Source organism: Mus pahari, chromosome 3, assembly GCF_900095145.1.
Source record: "Mus pahari chromosome 3, PAHARI_EIJ_v1.1, whole genome shotgun sequence".
NCBI classification, from domain to species: Eukaryota; Metazoa; Chordata; class Mammalia; order Rodentia; family Muridae; genus Mus; species Mus pahari.
Window position 1 is genome coordinate 138,037,851 of NC_034592.1, and position 25,509 is coordinate 138,063,359.

A 25,509-nucleotide genomic window follows, 5' to 3' on the forward strand; every position below is an offset into this window, starting at 1 on the left:
CACACACACACACACACACACACACACACACACACACACACACACACAGAGAGAGAGAGAGAGAGAGAGAGAGAGAGAGAGAGAGAGAGAGAGATGTTCCTCCTCCTCCTCCTCAGTGACAGCTTCCCTAGCCCGCTGGGAACATCACTTTCCCCCTCTGAAACCTCAAAGCGCCTGACCTACGCCTGTCTACGTCCTTCCCCATCCATGACCTCCAGCGCTGTCACGTAGCAGACGCACTCTATCATTTACCATCGCACCTCTGCTATCTGCAGTATACCTAGAACATGGACGGTATGTAAAGGCTAGAATAAAAAACAAGGATAATGAGGGAAATAAAAGAACTGGCTGGCAAATAACCTCTAAAGTCAGGTTCAAGAGCTTGGCCTTTAAATCGCTGAGAGGATATTACAAACAAGGAGAATGCTATCATCAATGAGATAAATATGTCAATTAAATTTAATTTTCTCTTTTCTTTTTTTTTTTAAATATGTCAATGGCTTTTTTTTTTTGGTTTTTCAAGACAGGGTTTCTCTGTATAGCCCTGGCTATCCTGGAACTCACTTTGTAGACCAGGCTGGCCTTGAACTCAGAAATCTGCCTGCCTCTGCCTCCTGAGTGCTGGGATTAAAGGTGTGCGCCACCACGCCCGGCTAAATTTAATTTTCAAAATGAAGGGATTGATAAAAAATGTGCTGAGTGTCCTACTGGGCTAGAACTAAACAAGCAACCTAGGCTGGCAGCCAGCAGGCCTCGTACCCACCTGCCTCTGCCTCTCTGCACTGCAATTATAGGCAAGCAGCACATCTGCTTTGTTACCTGGGATCAAAATAGGGTCCCTACGCTTGCATGGGGGGTTACCGCAGGGCCATCTCTGTAGCCATACTTTTAAAAACTGAGCTGTTTCACTGGAATGTCTCTGATTAACAGTGGGCAATTTAAACACCCTTACAGGGGACTCGACGACTATGGAGTCACTCTCCTCTATGATGTCTTATTGGACTTGAGCTGCAAAAACAGTTGAACATTCTTGACAATTAAACCTTTTGCACTAATATCTACCTGTGCTCTGCTGTGCTACTAAGCTGTAACAACATGGCAAACTGAGACACACTCTAGGTGTGAGTCTTCACATTAATTCCAAAAACATGGTACAAAAAAGTAAACCATCTTAAAAACTATATTGATTGGAATAATATTCTTAACTAGATGTGTTAAATAAAATATATTATCAAAATAATTATTTTTCCTATTTCAAAAAAAGTGGCCCTAAGGAAATATACAGTCACTGACAAAGCCTAAGTTATAATCCAAACAACCACTGCAGGTTGACGCACGCAGGTGCTCCAACAGCTCGCTCTCCGTGCTGGCCACTGAAAAGCATTTACTATCTGCATTTCTGTCAGTCCAGTTTCTGTGGCTTATGCACCCACCCTTCTTTATCCATTCCTTTCTTAACTACTTCTCATTCTGTGGTCTTAGCAGGAATAGAGTTAAACATTCGTTTTGCTTCTGTGACATGAGCACTCCACCAACACTCGGTACCTTTCAACAGGTAATGGTGAGCCTGGACACTTGTGTATGGGGGTGCTGGCAACAGGGTTTGGGGCCTGTTGAGGTAGCTTTGGATCTTACTAAGCACTACAAAATCATGCCTCTCCATTATTTCTACCTGCTGGTCCTGATTCTCAGGCACACAGAAAATAAGGCAATGAATTCCTAAAATATCTGAAGACAGGTCTCATGTCTGCCACCCACTCAAACATTACCCTCTCACCGCTGAAGACAGGAGATAAGTGGGCCGCAATGGGAGGAGTACTCACACAGACACAGGTATTATACAGGATGCTCAAGCAGTCCTTCGACATCTCATCACTTACTGAAAAAGAAGGAGGAACATTATTTCTCTCAAAGAAAACACAGTGTAACACTAGCCCACTTCTGGGACGTAAGAAATGTCCTAGCCAGGCATGTGTTGTGTGCCTTCAGTCGCAGCACCAGGGAGGCAGGCACTGCACAGGCCTCAGACTATAGCGCTTTAAGCGAACACACGAGCTCCTCACTACACTGAAGTGCCACCAGAAAAAGACTCAAGGTCTATTTTCAGAACAGAATTACTAGAATCCAGAGTAAGGTCCCGACCACTCCTCATGTCCCCCTGAAAACTCTGCCGGCAGAAAATCAGGGCACCGCTTCTGCCTCCAACTTGACAATGGAGGCTTAGGTTTGTTGTTACATTGATTTATATTAGGAAAGTGGCTTCTAATGTCCAATATACTGTCGATTCCAATAAAAAAAGAACACAGAACAAGTGTCAGAAGAAGATGGTAGTACAAAAAGTAACTTATTTTATGCCCCCGCAAACCCAGAGATGCATGACCCCGAGTATGAGCCATGGAGAAGTGCTCTATGTGGTGGTGCACTTACTTTTAAACAGTGTCCACTCCCCTGCCTCCTCACTGCCCTAAGCTCTACCATCTGCATCTCCCTCAAGAGCCCAGTGAGCGAGCGGCCTGAGAAATGTGGTGTCTCTCATGACTACCTCTCAACTTATTTTACCTTGCTTATTCATGTAATGATTTCAGAGCACAGTGGATCAAAATCACTTCATAGTTCTCAACTTTCCATTTCCAAAGGGAATTAGACTCATGCATTCATCCAGAATTTGCTCACTAATCATTTCTAATGTGGAGTTGCAAGCAAAAGAGGGAGCGAAGTTCCACTCCTCAAGGTATCCTGTTGATGTAGGTGCAAATCTAAAATGTGTATATACCTTTACAGTAGAGATTTTAAAAATAAAATATTGAAACCTAAAAAAGTGTGACTGTCACACAATTAAGTTATAAAAAACAATAGAACCAATACATCCAGCTTAAAAAATCATGTATTATGCAAAACTGACTTTTTGCCATATATGACTCTGGCAATGAATGAACTTTTTTTTCCATTGATTTATTTATTTCCTTAGAGATGGGGTCCTATGTATCTCCCCGTGTCCTGGAACGCACTATGTAGACGTGTCAGGGAGCTGGATAGAGGAGCTGCACCAGCACATCCAACATGGCTGAACTTTATGCAAAAGCATGAACCTCCTTTATAAAGAAGCTTCGGTTGATGGGCTGCTCAAACAGCAGGGCCCTCCTCCTAGGTACCCTCTGCTTTCTCAGGTAACTCCGCACACAGCAAAAACCTCCCAAGAAAACGGAGGCGGGGTCAAGTGACTGACAGAAAATGAGAGAGGCCACTCCTGTAAAGCAGTGGCCTTCGGCTTTTCCTTAAAGACAGCAACTCTTCCTTTTTAACAAATATTAAGTTAATAGTATGCTGCTTAGCTTGGGATGAACAGAGCAACTTACAGCTGACTGGAAGACATGTTCTTATATCTCAAAAAAGAGCAGCTCCTGCCAATGGCCACCACACTGGCACACTGGAGTGAAGACCAGTGCCTAACAATCATACTTACTTTTTAGTTTCTGTCCCCGGATAGAGATGGTAGGCCTCATAAGAATTTCTACAAGAAGCTGAAAACCAAATAAATAAATTAATAAATTAATTAATTCAAAGCACAGATCACAAAACCATTTTTACTATGAGTACATGTGGTCTAGTCTAAGGAGCTGTCACAAGCCCCCTTGTTCTAGATAAGGTTCAATAGAAGCAGCATTCAGGCCAGAAGAGGGCACTGGGTTCTCTGGAACTGGAGTTACAGAGGTTGTGACTTACCATTCAGGTGCTGGACACAGAATCTGACTTCTCCAAAGGAGTGTGAACACTTTTTACCCCTGAGCATCTCTCAGCAACTAAGGAGCATATCATAAGAATTTTTTTTTTTTTTTTTTTTTTTTGGTTTCCTGAGACAGGGTTTCTCTGTGTAGCCCTGGCTGTCCTGGAACTCACTCTGTAGACCAGGCTGGCCTCGAACTCAGAAATTCACCTGCCTCTGCCTCCCGAGTGCTGGGATTAAAGGCGTCTTAAGAATTTTTATAACATGGGTTTTAATTATTGAATAAAATTGCTTTCTATTTCAGTATTTTGTTGTCTTTGAGACACAGGTTAGATGAATAGCCCAGGCTAGCCTCCAACTCATGATCCTTCAGCCTCCCAAGTACTGGGATTACAAATGTTCACCTCCAGCATACTTTCTACTTAAATATATTGAAGTATTTTAAAGTAGTCTATGTGCTAACAAAATATCGAAGTCCATGTATTTAAAGACATTCACCATAAATAGGCATTTTACTTTTATTTTATTGTTTAAATCAAATTAAGAACAGTTTTGGAACAGAACAAAAATGTTCTTCTGGTCCTTTCCAGCCACACACCAGTACTGGATAGCATATCTGAGACACCTTGAGCCAAGTGGGAGGAGAAAGATCCCACAGCACTTTTAAAAGCTTGTTTAAGGGCTGGAGAGATGGCTCAGCGGTTAAGAGCACTGACCGCTCCTCTGGAGGTCCTGAGTTCAATTCTCTGAAAGCATATGGTGGCTACAACTTTCTGTGATGGGATGGGATGCCCTCTTCTGGTGTGTCTGAAGATAGCAATAGTGTACTCATATGTATTAAATGAATAAATACATCTTTAAATAAAAAAGCTTTTGTTTCTTTGGTTTTTATTTTTTAAAGGTTTTTTTAAAAAAAGATTTATTTATTTATTTTATATATGTGAGCTTTTTAAAAATATGCAGATGGGAGAAATTATGTAATTACTTTATAATTTAAAAAATAAAAAATTTTAAAATTTTATTTATTTTTATTTCATGTGTAGTGGTATTTTGCCTGCATGTATGTATGTCTGTGTGAGGGGATCAGATCCCCTGGAACTGGAGATATATACAGTTGTGAGCTCCCATGTGGGTGCTGGGAATTGAACCTAGGTTCTCTAGAAGAGCAGCCAGTGCTCTTAACTACTGAGATATCTCTCTAGTCCAAAAGAAATGATTTTTAAAAATACACACATATATACAGTATGTTTGTGATGGTATAGGTAAAAAGACACTTTTGTAATTTGTTCCTGGGATTTAAGTTGGTATAAGTTGCAGATTAATAAATAAGAGACATATATTCGGGCTCCAAAAGTCTGTAAAAAGTTCTTCGGAAATCTTGTTTGTAATAATAATAATAAAAAAAAAGTGAAAAAAACTAAATGTTCAACTGGAGTCTGAGCAAGTAAACTATGGTATAATTACACCAGGAAATACTAACTAGATATTTAAAATATGGAATATTTAGGTGTGTATGGGAAAAAAAGCAAAGTAGAAGAGAGTATCCTGGATATATGACCTGCCAGTGTGTGTGAGGAGAAAAGACACTACGCTGGGGATGGGAGCATCTGCATACACACACGCATCGAAACCAAGAACACCTCTGGTACACACACAACACTAGTGATCACAGCAGCTTCCAAGGACGACACTGGGACACCTTTCACTTTGTACGTTTTAGTACTTCAAATAAATCCTTTCAAAGCAAATACTACAGTGCTTCAACATAAGAGAACGCCATTGATCTCAGAAGTGAGATCCAGACCAGGAGAATGCTCACCAGGGTAAGTAAAGTACAAGCCACCAAGCTGGTGACCTAAAGTAAAAGGACTCACATGTGCAAGAACCAAACCACAAGAGGGTAGAATTCATAAATGTAGAATAAATTTTATAAATTAAAAGTTAAGCTGGTGATGGTGACACATAGCTTTGATCTCAGCACTTGGTAGGCAGAGGCAGATAAATCTCTTTGAGTTCAAGGCCAGCCTGGTCTACACAGAGAGATCCAGGACAGCCAGAGCGGCATAGTGAGACCATGTCTCAAAACAAAACAAAACAAAACAAAACAAAAAGGGTTTGTTTTTGTTTTTTAAGTTAAAACATCTGAAATATTGGCTATAAATCTGAAATTCTTGCCTCTTGTTTTAAATTCTCAATGACTTAAGTATTAATAGCATTAAACAGCTACTTACATCAACACCTCCAAATAAGTCAAAAATATATGTATTTGGGTACGTAGCTTCTTGAGTAAATTTCCTGTCTTCAGTTACAAACGCCATAGCCTCCATAGAGAGAAGAGGAGAAATCTCCTGGTTTAAAAAAGTACAGACAGATTCCATTTTAGAATTTAACAGAGACACTAAAATATCACTATAATATTCATTTTAGTAACAAACTGAATCTCCCCTGAACAAAGCTAGCCCTCAATGACGTATTCGGGACCCTTGGAGTCCTTCTCCCATGGTCTCTGGCTGCTGTGACACAGCATGCTTAGACATCAGCCTTAGGAAGGGCTAGCACAGTTGGCTTCTGCTCCCACAGAACCCCACAGCCGTGCTGTGAAAGCTCAGCAGCTGCTGGGGAAAGCGAGGCTGTGTGTCCTTGGCTCATTTCCAGCAGCAGCTTGCCAGGATACCAGGAAGGTCATATTGGACAATGCAAACATCTTCAGGCCCTACAATAAATACTCCAAGAAGCAGATGGACTTCTGGGTCACGGAGAATTGCTGAGAAGATGGGGCAGGTACTTGATGTCACCAGGTATTGCAAGAAACAACTGGTTCTGCAGTCATAACCAAATCTCTGTTGGACTCTGACCTCCTGACAGAAGTGTAGGGTGACTTCTCCAAGCCAAAGGCATTCTGATGGTCTTCCATAGCCACCCAAAGGAATCTCTTTATGTCACTTGTGACATTTGACGCTTTACTTTATAACTATTTATAAGCCTAGCATTTTATCCCCTAGACTAAATCAGTGTTCCCTGAAGATCAACTGACCCCCCCCCCCCAAACATTTGGACAGATTCTTCTTTGTATTTCCTCCTCTAAGTCTTAAGGCGGAGGAGGTAGTCACCACTGTAGGTGCCTGCATTGGCTCTCAAACTCTGGGAGGGGCATAGCAGTCTTAAAAGGCAGTAATAGACAGAAAGAACTCTTCTAGACCACTGGCTTCAAGTGTGTGCAGAATGAATAAAGTGTACCATACACCAACGTCACTAGGATATTATTTTCCCAAGCCTTCAGTTTTACCTCAGTTCTGTAACAGAGATTTGGCAGGTTTTTGGAAAACACCTTTAGTTTTTCTGTTTGTTTGTTTGTTTTATTTTGCGAGACAATCCCTGACTATCTTCGAACTAACTACCTGGTAGAGGATAGACAACCTTGTACTCAGAGATCCACCTGCCTCTGGTCTCCCAAATGTTGGGATTAAAAGTGTGGAGGTACCACACCCAACTTGGAAAGCATCTTAAGGCACACAGGAAGGCTATAATTACTTCTATCAGACGTGAAAGGATGAGTATCCTGTACCTCTTCCTAAAGGGAACAACTGTGTTTATTTAGTAAGCAAGGTTAGAATAACCCTGTGAGATAGTCATCAACGCTTTGCCTGAAGAGTACTAAGTATTCAGTGTTGCTGTGACTACAGGCTTATACAGGTTACAACTGTGGCTCCAGTTGCTTCTCTAAATTCATGGTTGGTCCTAGTCCCAAGTCAGAAGCAATGAGTGTGGGCCAGCACTGAGACAGCATTCAAGTTGGAAAACAAGTGTCTAACTCTCAACCTGACCAGCAGTCCAACTTCAATCTTGCATTAGTGATAATTATTGACAGCCATAAGGCTCTTCCCAAGAGCCTTCAGTGATATAGGGCATTTAAAATTCTTTTCAAAAAGAATGTCATCTAGGGATAGGAGTGGGGACAGGGGCTCAGGGCCTAATTCTAGCCTAGCATGTGCAAGGAAGGCCCTGTGTTCAGTCCCTAGCATCACAGCAGGTGTGGGTGAGGGAAACAATCAAATCCCTGGGCACTGGAATAACTAGTGATTATTTTCTTCTTTTAACGTTTCCAAACTTCTCCAGTGTTCTGCAGCTCATACAGAAACTGGCTATTTCTAGAAGGTCAATAGCTTGTGCATCTGAAGACCCTGAGCACAGGCTCTCCAAGCCCCATCAGTTACCTTGAGAATGCTTTGGCACTCAACGAAGTCACTGTGCAGATGGCTGGTGGCATACAGCTTAAGGAGCAACTGAGGAATTCCACTCCATTTGGACAATTTGTCCCTCTCAGTCAAAAAGGTCTCAGTGAACTGTGAATAAAAAATAAAAACAAAGAAATATTTTATTGTCAAGGAAGAAGTTTTGGCAAAGAGAGAGAGCAGCCAACTCCCAAACAGCCAAGGAAGCATCTTACAAGTGCTCTGAAGAATCTTCAGGCGCTTCCAGCAGCTTATAAAGCTGTAGCCTAAGCCCTCTGCTCTGACATAGTACTGTTCTGAACCCCACTGTCAGTCTATGCTTTCCTCAGAGCACACTCAAGACTCCAAACTCAGCTGTGTTTTCTTCTCTTGATCTCCCCTGCCTGGAGGCTCTCTCCCAGGCTTTTCTATCTGAAATGCTGTTTTCCTTCAAACAGCAAGACAATGAGGGCCAGCAAGACCACCCAGTGAGTAAGGCTGCTTATTACACTAGCCCGATAACCTGCCTGATTCCTGGAACCCAAGTCAAGGGGAGGAAGGGACTTATTACCACCACATACCATTCTCTGACCCCCACAGGCACACCACAGCACAGGAGTATACACACACACTTAATTAAACATTTAAAGAAACTTTTTATTAGAATTTTAAGTTATTGTTTATTTTATGTGTATGGGTGTTGTGCCTACATGTAGGTCTGTACACAACTTTTGCCTGGTGCCCATGAAGGCCAGAAGAGGGTGCCAGATCTCCTACAACTGGAGTTACACACAGCTGTGAGCTGCTATGTCTATAAAAGAACTTTTAAAAATCCTGAACTACAAAGTGAGTTCTAGGTCAGCTTAGACTATAAAAGACCCTGCTTCAAAACAAAGCAATAAATGGATGGATGGATGGATGGATGGATGGATGGAAGGATGCACAGATGGACAGACTGATCAAGCAGGGGATGAGAGATGGCTCAATGGTTAAGAACATTTCCTATTCTTACAGAGGACCCAAATTTGTTTCCCAGCACACACGCTGAGCAGCTCACAACTACAAATAACTCCAGTTCCAAGAATTTAACATCTTCCTTCCAGTCTCTGCCTGCACCCACACGTGTGGCAAGCATTCATGTAGACAAACAAATAAAACTTTTTTGTTTTTTAAACACAGGCCAACAGCTAGAGACTTTAGTTGGCTTTCCTCTCTCTCCTTCCTAAGGCCTTAGGCCCCTCCCTATTCAAGGGCTTCGTTTATCATGTATTTTAACTACTGCACATAGTTCCGAGGTCATCTGCCCCTTTCCCTCTCTGGATCACAACTACCCTAGAGCAGGGAGCAAACTACGAAAACACTCACTCACTCTCTTTCTCTCTCTCTCATTCAACTGCAGAGTTCTTGCACAGAGCAGGGGCTGAGTAAATGTCTGAAGGTATCAATGAAAGCCCCAGCACAATGCCGGAGCGTGAGTAGATTATAAAGTCATTTCACCATTACAAAGACCTGACACAGAACTTCTGTGGTCCAATCCAATCAAAAGCATCTTGTTACAGTTTGTATGGAGCAAAAAAAAAAACCTTTAATAGTGTTGGGTTTGTTTGAATACACATGCCCCAAGATAATGAACAAGTCTCATAATTCTATCTACACTGTGTCTTAGATCATGGCATGAGGGGATAACAAAGAATGCTCAAAAGAATGCTTTTCCTTAGAGTAAAACACAGGAAATACTACTTACAACAAAAATGTCTGGATAGCAGCAATGTTATAGTGTTTAAGCTCAAAAATCAATGTAAGCTTTAAAAAAGAAAAAAGAAAAAAAGGTAAAAACTTCTTTCCTTTCTTTACACAAAGCAAGAAGCAAACCTACAGCTGAGACCCTGCCAAAGTCATTCCTACAGAGTATCTACATGAGAGAATCCTAAACAGTATTATAAACGGGAAATCACAAGCTAATAATCTGCCACGAGAAACTAGGGGAAATAAGCTCAACAAAACAAAACAGGGCAGCAGAAACAAAATAAGCTAAAAGCAGAAAACTACACAAACATTGACAATACCTTTATTTCAAGATTTTCTGGAAAGGTCAATGAACAGATAAATGTTTAACAACAGCTTCTAACAACTGGCTAGGATTATTAAACTCTGGACTGAATGAGAGAATACTACCACCAGTGACCAGAGCAGAAGAGACTATAGGCAAGTACTGAAGATGACCGACCATATGTCAACAGTCGAGATAAGCTAAAGGAAATGACTAGGAGAACACAGGCTGGGAAACTGACAGAGCAGCAGGCAAGCCTGGAACACCCGAGAAGCTGACTTAGTGATGATTCACATGGCAACAACTAAGACCTCCAGAAAAAAAAGCCTAGATCCAGACTGAAGGCTTCACATAGTACCAAACAGTTAAAGAAGATCTTACACAAGCACCCAGATTCCTCAAAATAGTGAGGCCAGTACTCTGGTAACCAATCTAGACAAAAATACCACAAGAAAACTACAGGTCAGTCTCTCTTACCAATATAGATGCAAAACCCTAGCAACATATACAGCAAAAGCAAGCAGAAGTAATTCAACATACCAACTATTACAAACAGAAAACCAACAGCCTTCAGGACACCCTCAGGACCCGTCAAAAGACATAGATGAAAAATGGCAACAGCCAAACATGTTTTCATGATTAACACTCTGTACACACTAGAAGCAGAACAGAGCTATCTCAATCAGCTAAAGGTATTTACAAACTAACACCATGCTAATTAGTAAAGATGAATGTTTTCCTACTAAGATCAAGAAGAAAAAAGACCTAAAGATGTCCACTTTTACCAACTGCATTTAACAATGTACTAGAAACATAAATGTGAACAACTGGGCAAGAAAAATAAATAAGAGACTTGAACTGAAAATACAGAATACTCTATTTGTAGATAACATGATTCTGATCATCAATTACACTTTATAGTAGCATTAAAAATAAGATGCTTGCCCAGCATGGTGGCAAACACACTCCAGGCCAGCATGGTCTGAAAAATGAGTTCCAGGACAGCCAGGGCTCTGTTACACAGAGAAATACTGTCTCAAAAACAAAATTAAATACTGTTAAACTAAACACTGTAAAAAGATATTAAATGATGCTCAGAACTCCAAGGCAGAAGGATCTGAACCAAGGCCAGGCTGAGTTATACTGTCAAAAAACAAAAACAGGCTGGAGAGATGGCTCAGTGGTTAAGAGCACAGACTGCTCTTCCAGAGGTCCTGAGTTCAAATCCCAGCAACCACATGGTGGCTCACAACCATCCATAATGAGATCTGATGCCCTCTTCTGGAGACAGCTACAGTGTACTTACATATAATAAATAAATCTTTAAAAAAAGAAGAATCATTCATTATTAAAACAACAACAACAACAATAAAACAAACAAACAAACAAAAAACAAAAACCATGAAAAAGCATCTCATGTTCAAGGAAGTGATTTTACTGACTTGACAATATCTTCCATACTGCTTATTATTACTAAAACAATAGCCCTATGCTGTTTATTTGATGTAATTCCTATCAAAGCCCCGTTGTCTTCATTGTAGAAATTGGTAATTTACTACTAACTCTCATATGGGAATCCCAGGGACCCAGAATAGCCAAAACAGTCTTGAGGTTGGAAGTTCTGTAATCCTGAAGTGCTGATTTGTAAGTTCATCTCACATCAACACCAATCACGACTGGATTTAAAGAAAGCCACCCTACACCCGTGGAACAGCAATGGCATTCCCCAGTGGTTACACAGCTTTTGCTTTGCTTGTTTGGGGGTGATCTGTTTGTCTTTGTTAAGTATGTGAGACAGTCTGTGTAGGCACTATGGAGAACCTCAAACTTACAAAGATCTGCCCACCTCTGACTCCTGGGTGCTGGGATTTAAAAGCAAGTGCCATCCACCACATTCTAAAGTTAAATGTCTTTTTTGTTTTTGTTTTTTTGACAAGACTGTCAAACCATAGGACAATTTCCTCAACAAATGTTACTAGTACAAGTGAATAAATATCTCTAAGTAAAAAATATGACCGGGCAGTGGTGGCGCACACCTTTAGTCCCAGCACTTGGGAGGCAGAGGCAGGTGGATCTCTGAGTTCGAGGCCAGCCTGGTCTACAGAGTGAGTTCCAGGACAGCCAAGGCTATACAGAGAAACACTGTCTCAAAAACAACAACAACAACAAATGTGCTTGCAAGTATGAGGATACAAGTTCAATCTCCAGAACCTTCTTAAAAGAGTAACAATTTAAAAAGCCAGTGTGGTTGGCATTCTTGTAAATCCAGAGCTGCAGAGCTAGAGACAGGAGGGTTCCCTGACTGACTGGTTGGTTGGCCAGACTGGCCGACTCAGGGTGTCCCAGGTCAGTGAGAGAGAGACCCTGTCTCCAAAAACAGGGACAGCGCCTGAGGCTGCCCTGTCATCTACAAACATACATTTGTTCACTGCACCTGCACATATACACAAGCAGGCACACTCATATGTGCACTTGTACACACACATACACACCCCAGGTATACTGTCTTGAAGCCACACAGCAAAAAAAAAAAAAAATTTAAAGCACAGAAAAGGGGGCTAAAAATTTACACCAACTACTGAATTCAGTGATGTTATCTTTTCAAAGTAAAGGGAAATATGAATTTTCTCAGACAAAACTTGACCTTTCCTATGGGAAATATGAGCGGTAGCTCTTTAGAGACAAGGAGACTGATACTAAAGAGAATCTCTGTGGCTACCTGTCTCTTGTAAGGTCTGTACACTATGCACAAAGAGGGCTGATGAAGCAAATGGATACAAATTAACTTTTTTAATCTAAATTAATCTAAAATGCAAACAACAACAATTATCAGGTGACTGTAGCATCTGGAAAATGACGGCAATATCAGAAATGACAGGGGACTGGAATGCTCCTTCTACCCACAAACAAACACTGCCTGGCTGTTATGAATGCTCCAAACTCCAGGGCACCAATACAAACAACCCACTGTCCAGCACCATGCACACCCTTCTGAAGCCTGTGTGAGCCTCAAACGAGCAGCAGTCTCCATCCTCGGCCTCTGGAATTCTGGGATTACAGATATAAGCATATGCCCAGCTAAAAATGACTTTAAAATCAATGACTGGGACTGGAAATATGGCTCCCTCAGTAAACTGTCTGCCACCACAAGCCCAAGGACCTGAGTTCAGATCCCAGCACCCACTAAAAGTCAGGTGTAGCAGCATACGACTGTATTCCCGTGTGCGGTCTCCATACATTCATGCCCACACACGGGAATACAACATCTACAAAAGTACATAAACCGTACATACACACACAGAAGTATTGATAATTCACTAAAAGAAGAGTCAATACAATCATATAATGCTCAATTCATCCACAGAAGCAGAAAAAAATGAAGGTTAAGAAAACAAATACAATGCAGCTGTGCATGAGGCAGAATCTACCCTCTCATGTCACTAACCGCTGTACAAGTCTATGCATGGTCAAATACAACAATGACTGCATACCAGGTTTAGAAGATAATTAGAAACAATATCAATTAAAGGTCTATGAGTAAAATATAGTAATATATATGTCAGTGGAATAAGAGGGGAAAAAAGCCAACTATATGTTGTCCAAAAAAACCCCTTTCATGACTAGAGAGACAGCTTATGGTTAGGTGCCTGTACCACTCTTGCAGAAGACCCAAGTTCAATTTCCAGCACCAACATCAGGCAGCTTACAACCACCAGTAACTCTAGTTCCAGAGGGATTCTATTGCTCTGACCTTCTCCAGTACCTGCTTTATATGTACATACCCGACACAAACTTATACAAATACTCATATGCAAAATAATAAAAATACATAATTTTTAAAAGAACTACTTTAAATATGACATTATGTATCCGTTAAAAGTATAGGGTCAGAGTCCCACATGGTAGCACATATTTGTAAACCCATTACTTCAGAGGTAGAGGCAGAAAGGTCAGGAGAAGTTCAAGGCCAGCCTCAGTTACCTAGTGAGTTCAATGCTAGTGAGGGCTACAGGAGACTGTCTCAAAACAATAACACCACCACCAACAACAACAACCAGGAGTGCAGAGAGAAACTCACTGACTAAACACTTACTGATCTTCTAGAGGACCTAAGTTTGGTTCCCAGCACCTATATGGCAGATCACAACCATCTGATGCCCTCTTCTGACTTCCGTGGGCACCATGCATGCATGTAGTACACATATATATGTGCAAGCAAAACATTCATACATGTAAGATAGATCTTAAAAAATAATAAAGTAAAATGCATGGAGAAAAAGAAGTCATGTTAACACTAAAAGAAAGCTTAAAGAGTTGTATGAAGTTTCAGATAACAGAATTCAGAAAAGGGAGAACTGTTAGGAATAAAGAGGGCCATGACAGAATGCTAAGGGGCCAATTCTCCAAGATGACATGGTAGTTCTTAACATATGTGTACCGAACAGTCGCTTACCAAAACATAGGAAGCAAAACCTCGAAGAACTACCAAGAGAAACTGATGAATGTTTGAACTTTATGAATCCTCAACAAGACAAGAAAATCAGTAAGGACAAGGTTGACATTAGTGCCACCATCAATTAAATAGGTCTGACGCTTGCAACTTCTTTAATTCAACAACAGAGGAACATATACTATTCTCAAAGTCACATGAACAACCCACACCCTTAGCCACAAAGCACACCTTGGCAAGTTCCAAAAGCAGCAACAACTCTTCCTGTAAGCAGTCAAAGAGGTCACCTGTAAAGATGGTTGCTACTCTCTTGACCCAGAAAGCCTCACAAAATCATGCAAATCAAGAGGTTCAAATCTTCGTGTTCACTTTTAAAACAGGTGGGAAGCTGCCCAGACCATCAAGGGTACGCACGCATATCCACAAAGCCAACACGTATCTGAAGGATGTCATTTTAATGAAGCAGTGTGTGCCAATATAATGGTGGAGTCAGTAGGTGTGCCCGGGCCAAATGGGCTGGACACAGGGACAGTGGCCAAAAAAAAAAAAAAAAAAAAAGAGTACTGAATTTTTGCTGCACATGCTTAAAAATTCAGAAACTAACGCTAAACTTAAGGTTTAAATGTAGATTGTCTAGTCATCGATCACATCCAGGTGAACAAGTACATCACCTAAGATGCACCAACAAACCTACAGAGCTCATGGCCGGATTAACCCATACATGAGCTCCCCCTGCCACATTGAGATGATCCTCACTGAGAAGGAACAGATCGTTCCAAAGCCAGAAGAGGAGTTTGCACAGAAGAAAAAAATATCCCAAAAGAAACTGAAGAAACAAAAACTCATGGCACTGGAATAAATTTGGCATAAAATAAATGCAGACAAAAGTTAAAAAAAAAAGTAGCAACTGTACGCAACTATATAAAGTATGTTCTCTAACCACCATGTAATGTGTCTAGAAGCCACGAACAATGAACAGAACAGTTGAACAGTCTAAGATATTTGGAGATGAAACAGTCATTCTAAATAACTGAATCAAATGAGCCTGAAAAGAATGTAAAAATATTTTGAGCTAAATGAAAGATAAATTATCAAAGTTTGTAAGATGTGGCAAATCTGTACTAAATGCATGTTAGGAAAGAAACAGTTCTAGCCCACAGCCTGAGCTCCTGCCTTCACACGTCAGAGAAAGAACAACTTAAGTCTAGAGCAAGCAGAGGACAGAAAGAAATGAAATGAGAGCAGACCGGTGGGTTCCAGCTGACTCTCGCATCCTCGGGCACTTGCTGGTTGAGGTCAAACCACAGACACCAGCCTGAGGACTGAGTGACCAAAACCTGGTCTCCAAAGGACCTCCCCCAAGACAAAAGGAAAGGAAAAAAGGAAAAGGGGAAGATTAAATTAAAAAAAACAGGAAATCTGTACAGAAAAAAAATAATTAAAAATTGGATCTATAAAGAAAAACAGAATCAATAAACTCTAGCCTGGCTAATTAATCAAGAAAAAGGATACAAATTACTAATGCCGGAAATACATGGGGGGTCATTATTACTGATCCCAGGGACATTAAGAATGAAGTAATTCTGTGAACAACTCTATGACCAAAATTTTATTAAATTAACTGGACCAGTCTTTGAATGGTACAATCAAGAGACACATAAGGAGAAAAGAAAATGTTGGCATAATCATCTATTATAGAAAATGTGCAAATAAAAGTGGGCAAAATCTCTAAACAGATATTTCTCCAAAGGTAATAGACAGATGGCCAGGAAATGCGTGACAAATGATCAGTGCCAGTGTCCTCAGAGGAAAAGCAATCAAATCCACAATGAGCTATGGCACGCCAGCCAGGGCCATAATCACAAAGACAGAAGGAAGTGTTTGGGAAGCTGGGTGGTGGCGCACACCTTTAATCATGACACTCAGGAAACAGAGAGGCCTCTGTAAATTTGAGGACAGTCTAGTCTACAAATGAGTTCATGGGCTGTTACACAAAGAAACTCTGTCTTGGAAAAAAAAATAAAATAAAACAGAAAAAAAATAGAAGAAGAAGAAAAAGAAGAAATGTTTGGGAAGGTCTGGGGAAACTGGAACCCTTTAACTCCAGGTAAAAATGAAAAATAGCACAGTCACAGTTGAGCAAGTACTGAAAAGTTCAACATACAGCCAGGAAGAAGGGAGTGCGACTCTGACTTCACTACTCAGAAGGTAGGGCAGCAGGAGAATCACGCTGACTGAGGCCTACATGAGCCACTTAGCAAGACTCAGTTTCAAAACCTGAGTGGTGCAACTCGCCTAGCAGATCCCTAGCAACACACGCACGCGTGCACACACTCACACACACACACACACACACACACACCAGAATTATCATATGACCCAGCAATTCTCGTCCTACGGCAAATGTACACAGAAGTGTTGCACAAAAGACAACAGCATTTATCTTAGTAAGCAAAAGTAGGAACTTGAGTGCACCTAACCGGTAAACAGACAAATAAAATATTGGACATCCATATGATGGAATATTATTTGGCAAGAAGTGATACAAATAACAGATAAATGTTGAGGCTTATTATTCTAAATGAAAGAAATCAGACACAAGGGGACTGGTGAGATGGCTCGGTGGGTAAGAGCCCCCGACTGCTCTTCCGAAGGTCCAGAGTTCAAATCCCAGCAACCACATGGTGGCTCATAACCATCCGTAACAAGATCTGACGCCCTCTTCTGGAGTGTCCGAAGACAGCTACAGTGTACTTACATGTAATAAATAAATAAATCTTTAAAAAAAAAAAAAAAAGAAAAAGAAATCAGACACAAAAGCCACATATTGTTTGACTCTATTTAATACAAAAATATTCAGAATAAGCCAATCCACAGAGATAGGCAATAAATAAGACTAGCTGCTGCCAAGGACCAGAGACAGTAACTGGAAAGTAGCCGCTGTAGGCACAGGGTTGGTTTGGGTTTCGGTTTGATCCTGTAACCCATCCTCACCACAAACTTTCTATGTAGCTGAGGATGGCCCTGAACTCTGACCTTCCTGCTTTTACCTTCCAAGTTCTGAGATTAAATATATGCTATGCTCCCTGCAGACCATAATCAAGTTATTTTTTATTATTTTTGTTCTGTTTGTTTTGTGAGAAAATGTTCTAAAACACTGGTTTGTGGTAACTATAGCTTTGTATAAACAGCTACTGATTGGGAAACTTAAATGGGGCATGTGTAGTAAGCCAACACTTTAACAAAGCTGTTATAAAGACTAAATAATGCATATAAGCGAACCATTAAAGTGACAGAAAGCCCTAAAACTATTTTGGTGATAGTTGCATAATTTTCTAAATGAGTTTTTTTTTACTTATTATCTTATTTTTATGAGTATCGGTGTTTTCCTGCATGTATGTGCATCACATTTGTACCTACAGAAGTCTTTAGGCTTTGAATCCCCTAGAAATGGAGTTGTGTACAGACAGCTGTAACTGCCACATGGGTATTAGGAACTGAAGCCATCTCCTGAACACCAAGTGCCCTTAACACTAAGCCACCTCTCCAGTGCCATCATTTGCAAAACAAACAAACAACAAACAGCTACAAAAAACTGAAATGAAAAACTACAATTGGTAATTTCACTTTGGTTTTTGAGACAGTATTTAATGGAGCCCAGGCCAACTTCAAATTCCTGATCCCTCTACTTCCCCTTTCCAAGTACTGGGGTTAGAAGCATGAGTAAATCTGGTTGTTTTGTTTTAAGTCTCAATAAAATTATAATTTAAGGGGCTGGTGAGATGGCTCAGCGGGTAAGAGCACCTGACTGCTCTTCCGAAGGTCCTGAGTTCAAATCCCAGCAACCACATGGTGGCTCACAACCATCCGCAATGAGATTTGACTCCCTCTTCTGGAGTGTCTGAAGACAGCTACAGTGTACTTACATGTAATAAATAAATAAATCTTTAAAAAAAATTATAATTTAAAAGAAACATCAAGGACTGGGGATATAGCTCTGTCTAAACCTCTTGTCTTACAAGTGTGAGGATCTGAGTTTAGATCTCCAGAACTAACTCATATTTTAAAAAGCCAGGCATGGTGGGATACACCTGTAACCCCAGCAACAGAAGAGGGATAAGGCAGATCCCTAGGAGCTCGCAGGCCAGGTAGTCTGGCTATGTGGGGAAGGCCAAGCCAATGAGGGTCTACGCTTCAAACACAAAGAAAGAGGGCATCTGAAGACTGGCACCACGGCTGCTCTCTGACTTACATATACACACTATGCATGCATGTGCCTGCACTCACCCCAACAAAGACACACGCGCATGCACGCGCACGCACACACATACAAATTATATTAAGGAAGCCCAATAAGGAACACAGAACCAATATGACATTTGAAAAGCAAGTATCATATTAAATATATTTAAATCCCTAAATGTCAATTAGTACAGTAAGATTTAAAAACAAAGTATATTATGCTGCCTGTCAGAAAAACATTTAAGAAAGCCTGAACATAACAGACTGGGAAATAATACACTATGTAAAAGCACACACCAGAAGAAAGGTGTGTAATTTGTTCTCAGCAAGAAACTCAAAGCAAAAGGCACTACCAGCCAGGCGTGGTGGCGCACGCCTTTAATCCCAGCACTCGGGAGGCAAAGGCAGGCGGATTTCTGAGTTGGAGGCCAGCCTGGTCTACAAAGTGAGTTCCAGGACAGCCAGGGCTACACAGAGAAACCCTGTCTCGAAAAACCAAAAAAGGCACTACCAGAGAGCCAGGCTGATGATATATATTGGTAATCCTAGCACTTGACAGGCTGAAGACAGAGGACTGTCATGAGCTCAAGGCTGGCAATGGCTGCATGGCAACATTTGTCTCACAAATGAATAAATAAAGAATATGTCCAGAGATAAGTAACTTATGAACATAGATGTGCCAGTCTCAGAAAATGCACAGCTAACCACCAGAGCAAATCCAAACACTTCAGAAGATATTCTCAATCTTCGAGCCCTTGAGCATTGGTAGAAATTCTTAAGACAGGAAAAATAAGTAATAAGTGGTAGAATGAACTACAATAAAACTAAGCATTTATGTTTACCAACAAATCTTTCTGTTGTTTTTTTGAGGTGAGGGTCTCACTATGCAGCACACTGGCTGGCCTGGAACTCAAAGATCTGTCTGCCTCTGTCTCTTCTATGACTAGCTCATCAAAAGATTTTTATAGATTAAAAAGGAGACATAGAACGAAAGAAAATATCTGCAAGATATCTCTTCAAAAGGTACATATATCCAGCTGGATGTGATGGCACATGCCCTTAATCCCAGCACTCAGGAGACAGAGGAAGATGGATCTCTGTGAATTTGGGGCTAGCCTAGTTTACATACAAAATTCCAGGCTAGCCAAAGATATAGTGAGACCCTATTTCAAAAAAAGTAAAAAAAATCTCTAGTTAAGTAAAGATTAAAACAGAGCCTGGAGAGACGGCTCAGTGGCTAAGAGCACTAGTGACCTTCCAGAGGACTCAGGTGCAATTCCTACCACCCACGTGGTGGCTCACAATCTGTAGTGCCAATTAGAAGGGATCTGATGCCCTCTTCCGACTTCCTCAGGCACCAGCATGCACATGCTACATAGAGACGTTCATACAGGCAAAACACTCATACACGTAAAATTTCTAAAAGAAAAATAATAAAAATGTACAAAATATTTGAATAGGTGATTCACAAAAGGGGATGTTCAAAATTTCCCAATAAACTTCTGAAAGGGAGTTTACTTCATTAATTCACCATAAACTAAACCTATAGTGATTATACCATTAAACACCTAAGGAAAAAAAGAAAACCAAAAACCCTACAATTATACCCTCCAGGTGGCACAAATATATACAAAATACATGATCAAGTGTCCATGTTAACATTATTCATAATAGTCCCCAAACTAGAGGATCCATTTTATTTCTCAAAAATAAAATGCCCTAAGTGTCATCCACTGATAAGAGTAACAGGCCAAAGCAAAAAAAAAAAAAAAAAAAAAAACATCTTCAGGAATGAGCCTAAAAACAAAATGTGGCTTAAAAGAATGTATTTGCTCAAAGATGGTACATTATTATTTACAATTAAAAAAAAACTTATAACTCAGAATGAGACCTGACATATAAGTACCACAATAAAAAGTGTTTCTGAATATGTAAACATGAAAAAATTACTGTTTGTATGCTCTTTCCTGGAGTCTACTATAGAGCGTGTTCCCAGGAAAGGTAGATACAGATTCAGGAAACAAGGGCTAAAACACAGAAAAGTCAGTAAAAAACAGAGTGCAATGCCCTGAATTTGATGAACTGAAGTTCCAAGAATTCAACCAAGAAGAGGTTGGAAAACTTAAAAAGCCAAACAAAACACCGAGTTTTAGAATTGGGGTCAAAGAGACCGCAGAGCAAACGTCAAAGCATGCAGTTTCTGCCAGGGAAAGATTCAGAAGGCTCCACATGGTATGTGACAGGTCTTTATGAGGCATCATCATTTGACTGTAAGATGTACCCCATGCTCATGTCTGAGCATCTGGTCCCTGACCAGCTAGCTGTACTCTTTTGGAAGATTATGGAGCCTTTGAGACTTTGACCTAGATAGCACATGGAGACTGGGGTAACCCCCCCGGGTTGGTTCCATCGAGAGCAATCTGATTCCTTTCTGCAGCCATGCGCTCCCGTCATGACTCCCTCCACCATGCCTTCCTCTCCACTCTCCACGGTGGACCACACTCCTGAAGCCAACCACCCAGCTGCTTCCCAGCCATGTCAGTCACAGTGATGGACGGTGGGGAACAGCACACACAGTGGGATTCCAGTAGGAAAAAGTGGGAGAGAGGAATGATCATGGAAACAAGCTGATGGCTGTAAGGAAACTTTCTAGATTCTAGCTTCAGTGGTGAGCATGTAGCTACATACATCTGTCAAGCCCCATAAATCATACACTAAAAATGCTTCCCAATGGTATAGAATACACGGTCAGCACATGTGAGACCTTAGTTTAATCTCCAACATGAAAAAAAGAAATGTGAATTTTACTAAGTATGCATTTGTACATCAACTAAAAACAACAAAAGGACTACTTTTAATATCAAGGAAAACTATATTAATGCAGTAACTGTTAGACATACATGGCTCTATACAAACAGTAATTACATCAGCAGCAGAATGGAACTACTTGATATCAACAGCCAGAATTGATATACTGTGAGAATGGTAGAGACAAGTGACATATAGATGTTAATCTTTTACATGAGGAGGAAAATAGATATCATCACATTGGAAGGAACAGCTTCAGAAAGAAACAAGTTAGTTAGAAAGCCTGGCTCCCTGGCTTCTTGGGTCCTTCCCCTGCATAGCTGCAGCTACATTGTGGCCTTAGGAGAACTGAGTAGGGTGAACAGTGGGACAGGGCAAGGCTGTGGTCTTAACAGCCTCATGAGTCCCAGAGAACCAGCCACAGTCTGAACACCCAATTTCAGAAGGAGCTCTACTACTAAGCATTGGCTTACTAGACATTTAAAGTCCATCAAGCATGGTGGCTTGTGCCTATAATTAATCCAAGCGCTTTGGAGGCTGGGGCAGGATGTGTGCCATTAATCAGAGGCTACCTGGGCCCGGCTGAGCTACACAGAGACCCTGTCTCAAAATATAACAAATAAAAGAATCACTTCCACTTTGTTTTCCTTGCAAGTAGCCGATTCCTGTGATGAAAGAGCCACCACTCAGGCCTCTTCCCAGCTGAGTTACTGGCAGGTGTCATCTGGGTTTTCTCTTCAGGTACTTGTGGTTTGACAGTTTACAGGAGTGATAATCTCTTACATCGCGTTCCCTACTCTGTCTGCCTGTTTAGTCAATGTGACATTTCCAGACATTCACAATTTTCATTGACTGTCTTTACTGTTTTCTCTTTAAAATAAAAGCAGATTTCTGTGAAAACAAATGTATATCTTCTTTGTTTAATCCTAAGTATAAGACAGCTAATATCTTAAAATAGCAAAGTGCAGGCAAAGAGACATTTCAAAGGATTATTAATAAAGATTAAATATATTGTTAGGGCAGTCTAAAAACAAATATTAACCATTGACTATTTGTATCCTATGCAATGGTGTTTGTGTGGTCTCAACACAAGTAGAGGTGCATCTTAGGGTTTGTGGGTACAAATGCTACCCACTGAAATTGACGTTATTTACTCATTTCCAGGACTTTAGTTATCCAAGAGGTTCTTTGTTTCTTCCTTTCTTCTTCCCTCTCGTCCCTCTTCCCTACCTATGGAAGAAGGGGTATAGCTTTTGAGTCAGGATCTCTCTGTAATCCTGGCTGGCCTAGAACTCACTATGTAGACCAACTTGACCTTTGAGTAATCAACAGTCCTCCTGCCTCTGCTTCCCAAATGTAGAGAGTTATCAGTTGTAGGTACCAGCTGGCAGGTGTCATATGGAGAAAACCTGTTTTCCAAGGTATCCTCAGCTTCAAATTGCCCTTACCAGGAAAGAAAAATGTTTTACTTAAACCACTAGGTTTCAAACCCTAGTTAGAGTAAGACTAAAACAAACAGTACCTACAGAAAAAGAAAAAAAAATTAAAGTGGGGAGGGGGGTATGGGAGAGTGTTTGCCTAGCATATACCAGGCCCCAAATTTGATTCCCAGCAACATACAGAAATGGAGGGGGATGGGAAGGGAGGGAGAGAGGATCTAAAGAAAAAAGTAGAAAGAAAAAACAGGGAAATCTAGAGTGATCATAACGGATGCAAGAGCAGCACCTGGGGAGCAGAAGGGATCCCGTAACCAAGACTACCAACCTGCCAAGCTACAGGCTACCTGGGGATGGCGGGCCATGCACAGAAAGGCCAGGTGCACTGTCCTAGTGCCACAGTTTACCCAGTCAATCCCTCCCCTCAACTCCACTGGCCTTGCAGAAATCTGTGTCCCTGCCAGATAGGAAGCAGATTTGACTCTGCAGCATGGGAAGCAGCTGGGGGCTTCGAGCAGAGGACTTATGAGACCCAATTTGCTTTCAGCATCAAATGTACAAATGAATATGAAGGCATCAATAAGTTACAGAGTATCTTGGCATATTTATTACCTTCACAGAGGTCATAGAAAGGTTGGGAAGAGAAGGCAAATAAAAACCCAAGTAGGACTAGCCCACTCTAAATCCTGTGACCTACAGTCTTTTCCTGCTTATAGAAAAGGGAAAGACAGAGGGAACGTGGGGTCCAGTGGAAGAGGAACCCAAGAGTCTGATTTTCTACATATTAAATTTGAGTTGTCCATTAGTCATTTACATGGAAATTCAGAGCAGGTCTTAGAAATACCTACCCACGTAGAGCAAAAGAAAGAGTCAGAAATGGAAAGAAAGACTTAAGCGCCATCAGAATATAGAGTATTTGTTAAAATAATAAAAGGCAACCTTTCTGCACACTCATTATACTTCAGCTATTATTTTCAAGGTTTTCTTATAAAAACTCATTTTTCTTCATCATAATCTTAAGAAGTTAGGTCCTGTGATGATCTCTAGTTTACAGAAAAAGAAACATATTAAATAACTTTTCCAAAGACAATAAAGCAAGTATGTACCACAGTCAGGTTTCACATCACAGGTGACCTGACTCTGGAACTCTTTAAAGCCATGGGATTATTGGAGAGTGGCTATAGACAGACACAGACTGAGGATACAATATTCCAACTCAGATAGTTTCCTAAATCCTTCCTATCAAGTGCTTGGCATGGTCTGAGGCTCTGCAGATACAAAGAAAACTAAGGCACTCTCTCAAAAAGTCCAGTCTAATTACTAATTAGCTAAGAGCAACTATTTATCAAATAACCAGTATTTGGCACACTGGCTAACCTTTCTTTCTTTCTTTCTTTCTTTCTTTTTTTTTTTTTTTTTTTTTTTTTGGTTTTTCAAGACAGGGTTTCTCCATATAGCCCTGGCTGTCCTGGAACTCACTTTGTAGACCAGGTTGGCCTCGAACTGGCTAACCTTTCTAAACCTGTTTCACCTGATACTCCTAACAACCTTACAGGACAGATGTCATTACTACCACTTTAGAAATAATGAAACTGGGATCCAAAGAGACTGATTTAGCCTAGGGACACTGGCTAACACAAGATGGAACTAGGATTCAACTCAGGCCCATCTTACCTCAAAATCCAGTCTTTCCCAAGGAAATTCTACCATATGGTATGACTCAGATAAACCTTCAGGGCTTTTGGTCAAGCTCACAACAAGACAGAGCAGGAGGGCGGGTAGCTGGGGAGGGGCCCAAGGAGTCACTCAGTAGACAGAGTTTCAGGTTTATAAGCTGAGAAAGTTCTAGAGATCTGGTGTGCATCCGTGTGACACTAGTAAACACCAGATCCTATCGCTTCAAGCAGAAGCAATGATCAGTTGCTATACATAATTTTTATTTAAAGGGTATTTTTAGGTAAGCGGTGCTCTTGTTTCTGCCCAGCCTGCTGCCCCTGGCAGTGCACTTAATGAATCTGATCTCCCCCTCTACCACCCCCTCTCAAGTTGTTTTTTAAAAACTTGGCACTTTCCTACTCTGCCATATGCCATAACCAGTATGCGTACTGTGCTATGGAAATATGGGTGAGCAAGTAATTTATTCTGCATATCGGGAGAGGGAGAGCATAGCAAGGAAAAGCCCTGAAGAACTCTACTAAGAAAGGGAAGTATGAGAAGTGAAGGCCCCGCTTCATTATCACTACAATCGGGAGACGGAGCTCTAATCCAACATCTGAAATAGCTTCCACACCTTTATAAAACTATCAAAGAAATACGCAATTATTATTTATTATTATTATTATTACTATTTATAATAATAGGCTAAGAAGGTAAGCAATCAAAACAAACTTTGGGGATTGACAGAGTAATAATAATGGGAACCACAATGAGCAGCTAAAACAGGCTCCAAGAATATTTTAGTAACCTTTTAATCTAGTTTCCTAGATTATTTCCTATTTCAGCATTGGAAGCAAATTCTCCTAAATTGCCTCCTTCAGCATGTTAAAGGACGTCTCCAGCTCACTGCTCTGATGATCACCTGGAGGGAT

General features: G+C 40.8%; 1 protein-coding gene across 1 annotated transcript in view; it reads right to left on the reverse strand.

Annotated features, from left to right (window-relative positions):
* The window catches only part of Trpc4ap (transient receptor potential cation channel subfamily C member 4 associated protein), a 63,027-nt gene that overhangs the window by 35,351 nt on the left and 2,167 nt on the right, over positions 1-25,509 (reverse strand). Inside the window, exons 2-5 of the mRNA XM_021192410.1 lie at positions 7,939-8,067; positions 5,956-6,072; positions 3,464-3,521; positions 1,824-1,879 (exon numbers count right to left, since the gene is read on the reverse strand). Of these exons, the coding sequence (XP_021048069.1) occupies positions 1,824-1,879; positions 3,464-3,521; positions 5,956-6,072; positions 7,939-8,067 (360 nt within the window). The remainder of the gene's footprint in view (positions 1-1,823; positions 1,880-3,463; positions 3,522-5,955; positions 6,073-7,938; positions 8,068-25,509) is intronic.